At 49.6% G+C, this 5,556-nt stretch overlaps 2 protein-coding genes across 2 annotated transcripts in view; one reads left to right on the plus strand and one right to left on the minus strand.

The window, feature by feature from the left end:
• MTHFR (methylenetetrahydrofolate reductase) overlaps window positions 1-2,965 on the minus strand; it is a 7,990-nt gene extending 5,025 nt beyond the window's left edge. Inside the window, exons 1-6 of the mRNA XM_015648248.2 lie at window positions 2,875-2,965; window positions 2,686-2,775; window positions 1,605-1,843; window positions 1,190-1,300; window positions 836-1,029; window positions 125-375 (exon numbers count right to left, since the gene is read on the minus strand). Of these exons, the coding sequence (XP_015503734.1) occupies window positions 125-375; window positions 836-1,029; window positions 1,190-1,300; window positions 1,605-1,833 (785 nt within the window). The 5' untranslated portion in view covers window positions 1,834-1,843; window positions 2,686-2,775; window positions 2,875-2,965. The remainder of the gene's footprint in view (window positions 1-124; window positions 376-835; window positions 1,030-1,189; window positions 1,301-1,604; window positions 1,844-2,685; window positions 2,776-2,874) is intronic.
• Window positions 2,857-5,556, plus strand: part of CLCN6 (chloride voltage-gated channel 6) — a 24,808-nt gene continuing 22,108 nt past the window's right edge. The window contains exon 1 of the mRNA XM_033519317.1: window positions 2,857-3,093. Coding sequence (XP_033375208.1) covers window positions 2,881-3,093 — 213 coding nt within the window. The 5' untranslated portion in view covers window positions 2,857-2,880. The remainder of the gene's footprint in view (window positions 3,094-5,556) is intronic.

A 5,556-nucleotide genomic window follows, 5' to 3' on the forward strand; every position in this document is an offset into this window, starting at 1 on the left:
GGATGGAGGGATGGAGGGATGGAGGGATGGAGGGATGGAGGGATGGAGGGATGGAGGGATGGAGGGATGGAGGGATGGAGGGATGGAGGGATGGATCTAACAGCAGCCAACACATTCTGCTCACCTTGGGTCCTCTTTCCATATGCCCAGGCGCTTCAGGACTTCAGTCGTAGCCACCTCCCGGTTGAGGGTGTAGAAGTGGAGCCCGTGCACCATTCCACTGTCCAGCAGCTCCCGGCACATGGACACTGCCAGCTCCACCCCATAGCTCCGGATTGCAGCATCATTGTCCTTGATGGGCTCAATCACATCTTTGATTTCCTGAGGCACTTCCAGCTTAGAGAGCTTCACCAGCTGGCGCAGGGAGTGGTAACCCTGCAATGAGGATGCAGATTGTCATTTTTCCAAGACCCCTTTTTGCCATCCCAGTAACAGGTACTTGATCTCAATTTTGTGGCAGGAGATTTAGAATTTGGGCTCCTGGAATCTACTCCCTGGCCCCATCTCTAGGATTGTAACACAGTCCAGGTCATATCACTTTAGGTGATTTCTCCCCACGTCCTTGCCTGAGCCCAGCATGCTGACAGTGACCTCAGGACTTGCAGGCCATTGTCCTTTATATCCCTTTTTGCCATATGGGCACAAGAAATCTTTTCATCTTGTTAACAACTGCCTAAAGAATTTAATTTGGCAAAACACCTACAGCTTTACTACACTCAGCAGTCTCTCTTCCCTGAAATTTTGTGGAGGATATTTTACAGACCTCTCCCAGGCTCTGACCTACAAATACCAAACATCCTTATTCCCTCCCTAAATCCAAATTACTGGATTTCACCTGTATAGGGAAGATGCCAGGAATAATGGGGCAGGTAATGCCAATGGCTTGACAATCCTTCATGAACTTGAGGAAGGTTTCTGGACGGAAGAAAAGCTGTGTAATGATGAAGTCTGCTCCAGCAAAGACTTTCTCCTTCAGGTGCCTCAGGTCTGCCTCATAGCTCTCTGCTTCAGGATGACCCTTGGGGTAGCCTTTGGGGAGAAGGAAAGAAAAATGTGGTTAGGACAACATGCAGGAATTATGAAGTATCCAATCTGATTGTACTGTCACAGCCCAGGTCCAGAGAGGGACTGCTGAGCTGATTTCCCTGTTTCAGACCCTAGCACACACTTTGTGATAGAAGGCATTTACCTGCCACACAGATGTCGAAGTAATCATCAAACTCATTGCGAATATGCTTAACCAGATCAACAGCGTAGTTGAAACCTTCTACTTCTTCCTCCCATTCCTCACCAGAAGGATCTGAAAAGAGAACAAATCCACAGTTCTCTCCAACTGTCTGCTGAACTCACATCTGCTAGTTCTGTAAAAACGTCCTGGTATCAAAAGGAAGACAGATGAACTCCCAAATCTGCAGTTTCACCTATGGACTGGTTTTGTCTGCCCTTGAGCTGGAGGGACTGTTAACAAAGGGCTAAGGTGAAACACAGTCTTAGCATTTAATTCCTGCAGCAAGAGGCCCTAAACCTTCTCTGTTTTCACTCTGGAATGGCACACAACAGCAGCACAGCCTCTGCACTACACATCACAGGACAGAAGGATTCACCTCCACGCAGCGCCATGATGTTCTTCAACCCGAGCCGCTTGGCCTTCTGCAGATGCCCTGTGATGTCATCCTTGGTCTGGTTGCAGCATGTCATGTGCAGGATGGTCTCCAGGCCACAGTAGTTCACTGCAGTGTTGGCAATAATCATGGAAGAGGTTTCCTTGTCAGATCCTGGGTCCCCTGCAGGGTGCCACGTCACATCAATGAAGAGGGGACCACCTGCTCCCATGCGGTCAAACCTGTGGGGTTAAGAGCTGTGATAGCCTACACCAGGCAGCCAAATCTCCTCCCTGTGCCTCAAATACCTTGCTCACTGCTAGAATGCCAGCAGCAGCATAGACCACAAAAGACTTTAGCAAGTGGCCAATGGAAATAAGGAAAGGCATCCTTGAAGACTGTGGGGAAGAGCTTACAGTTTCTTAGAAGATGAGGCAACTGAGGTGTTCTTTGCACAACAGACTTTCTCCCTGCATGCTGCAATCGACTGATAAAGCTTCTGACAGATAGCAATCCCATTCTTTTTGAGATGGGAGACTATGCTGAAGCCCCCTGTTGCCAGTGTGAACTGTGGAGGCCACAAAAACAAAAAGATGGACCAGAACTCTGTTGTGTTCCTAAGTCTGCCTTAAAGAGGAGACAAGGGCTTCCCTAACTTGTCTCTCTCCAAGGTGTTCCAAGGTGTAACATGTCCTATGGCATTGGCATATAACAATTACAAAAAGAATTATTTCCTCCAGGTAAGTCCATGGTAGCTCCTGGGGCTCCAGAATAACTCCTAGCTCTGCTGAGACCTATCAGCTTTCATTTAGTATGTAGATGTGGACACCCATGCCAGAGGCTAAAGCTGTAGTACTGAGGCACAAACCATAGTGGCTGGCTGAATATTGAAAGGAAATGGGAATCTGTTTCAGAGATTCTGCCCCACTGTCCATCAAGGAATAACTTCTGCTTTTACCAGGTACTTTTCTGCCCAGCATTGTGCTTCAGACCCAGAATATGACATTGGGGTTACTCCATCTTCCCAGGGCATGGGAGAGGGCAAACAACCTGGCCCCTCAGTAATCCCACCGTGACACTTAACTCTTCAGGGCCTCCAAGGAAGACAAGTTACTTGGTGTCCATTACCCTCCTCAGCAGGAAAGCACAGCCCCATTACCTGCTTCATCATCACCTGGAAGGGGAGACAGAGCATGGGGCAGAGCCTGCCTCGTTAGCTATTTCCCTGCCCTCCACCACAGATATTTCCCCTCTCCTACCCTGCAGCGCTCACCTGGAGATGAGATTGACAGCAGCATTGGCTGTGCGTGGAGGGAAGAACTCCAGGGAGAACCACTTGTCTCCAGCATCCTGCCGGCGGCGCATCTTCTCCCGCAGCCGCTCGTGCCGGTCAGCGTCAAGGACGGGCGTCGAACAGCGCGAGTTGTCCTTGGAGCTCTCGCTTCCGCTGCTGCTGCCGCCATCAGACCTGGAGCTGGAGCTGGCACTGCAGGTATGCTGGGTCTCATTAACCATGGTGAGAGCTCTGGAGAGGGGAGCAGAAGGGGCATAGTCAGTACATGGGTCTCTGCACAGAGAAGGTATTGCTGGGGTGGGCAGCAGATGATTAAAGAAGCCTACACCAAGACCCAACATTCATCACCATCAAGGAGTCCCTTTTGCCAGCTTTCACTGTAAGCTGTAGTGGGGGATCTGGCCAAAACACAATAAAAAGCATATGTGATACTCAGATACAGCTAAGAGAAATAACTTCATGCCACTTTGGCGCAGCTCTTCTCTGCTGGGTCAAAATTGGCTCTCAGAAGAATCAGGTCAACATCACTTTTGCCCTGACTACAGCTCAGCAAGCCAGGATGTCCATGTGAATTAGGTGGTGGCCTCTGTCATCTTGTGGCCTTGGACTGGGCATGCCAGCAGATTTTTTTTTTTGCCTACTGCAGCTGCTTCTTAGACTGTATCCATCTTCAGAGTTTTCATCCTGTTTGTTCCCAAAAGGCAGCACTGCATTACAGTGTAGTTAGGAAAGTCAGTGCTAATAGGTCAGGTACTCCAGAATGTTTCTGACATAGCAATACTTTGTGCAAAGTACAGAATCCCCTCTGACCAGGCCATCCCCACAAAGTGTCCTTTGTTTTCTTTGCTGGCATGACACCTGCATTTCCAACCATTAGCCTTCTCCACAAGACACACCATTTCCACAGACAACTGTCCCCTGTGCCAGTCCCATTGCACACACTCAACTAACTCTTTACCAGATACACTGTTCCCTTTGTCAGCAATTGTGGCTGAGTGGAAATAAGGCCAGCAGAGACCATCCTCCTCTCATTGCTTTGCAACAAGATCAGCTGTGTTTGCTTGGCTTTACAGAAAGCAAAACAGCACTGCAAGTCAGTGCTACAAGCAGGTTTAGGAAACCCAACTCCACTTAGCTCCACAAAATGCCCCAATCTGTGCCTTTAAAATGAAGTAGGGATTAAAGATAGTTATGCAAGAGCTACCACAAAATTTGGATCTGTGTTATTTGCTTTAGTACCTGCCAAAACTTAAAATTGTCACTGGGAAGCAGCATGTTGTCCAAGCATTACATAACTTGGGAGCCCGTTTTGGAGGAAGCAGTTGCATGAGCCAGCACACTTTCAGTCCTTATCATAAGCTCTGTGGGTTTAGTTCAGCCAAGAAGACTTTGAACTCATCTTCTACTGTTTACACTTGAGTTGCCAAGCAAAACCCTTTGGGAGAAAGTCTACTTTTACCACCTGAGGAAACTCTCCAGCTGGCAGGAGATGTGAGAAAGAAGCGCAGGCCTTCTGTTCCAAGAGGAAGTGGGAGCCTTAGATCTCTTGTGTACCAACATAGCAGCTGTGGTAAAAATCAGCAGCACAGACTTAATGACAAGTGAAGCAAACCCAAATGGGTGAACAGTCACAGCCCTGACCAAGCTCAAAGGACTTTGCCTAACACCCACACGGCACTAATCTAGGAGAATTATCCACAAGCACACATTGGTGATCAAGCTAGCGGCTCACAATCACATGCTGTCAACTCCCAATATCTCATTCCTAGCAAGCATAGCACAGCACTGTAGGTAAATCAAAGGAGCTTTGTTTTCTGATTTGAGATTTAACACCCATCACATGGAAAAAGTGTTCACGTCTTTATGCCTCTATAAAATGAGACTTGCTGTTGACGAAAGGTCTGTATCTTACTAACAATATCAAATCACAAAGATATGAGAAAGGCTCGCTTAGATTTTTGTCCACAGGCAGCATTTGGAACCATTTCCTTACCATGATATGCATCACAAATTTGCTGGCAGATACTTATTGCAAAGAGAAAAAAGATAAACCTAAACAACAAGAACAACAAAGTCAGACAATTTTAAACACCTGTCAGCGCTCCTGCTCCTGTCTGTGTCACATTTCAGAGCTCAAAGATCCATGGCTCAGCACATTGCTGATGCTCAGCATGGATCTACCTGCTGTGTTTTTATGATGCTGGTGGCATTCAAACTCCTTCCAGCCCTGAGCTGCCACCAACACACAGAGGGTGGAGTCTGCATCCCCCTAAGCTCAATTTTACCCTCAAGACTAAACTGGGCTGCACCAGATGCACGTTTCTCACAGGCTGCTCCAGGGCCATGCTATCAGGAGGCTGAGAAGGCGGGCAGCTCCGGGCCCACGGGCCAGAACAGCTGAAGGGGCAGCTGCTCGGCCCCGGGACAGCCCGGGGGAAGGGCCGGAGGGAGCCCCACAGGCCGCCGGGGGAGAAGGGGAGCAGCAGCACCTCCCGCCGGGGGAGGCTCGGGGCCGGACACTGCAGCTCGATCGCCCCTGCACCTCAGCTGACCCCGCCGGGAGCACGGCCCGGAGCAGCCCGAGCCGCCGCGGGGAAGCCCCGGCGCTGCGGCGGCGATAGGATCCCCGTTCCCGGGCCCCGCTCACCTGCGGCCGGTGCC

Source organism: Parus major, chromosome 21 (assembly GCF_001522545.3).
Source record: "Parus major isolate Abel chromosome 21, Parus_major1.1, whole genome shotgun sequence".
In the NCBI taxonomy this organism is placed as follows: domain Eukaryota; kingdom Metazoa; phylum Chordata; class Aves; order Passeriformes; family Paridae; genus Parus; species Parus major.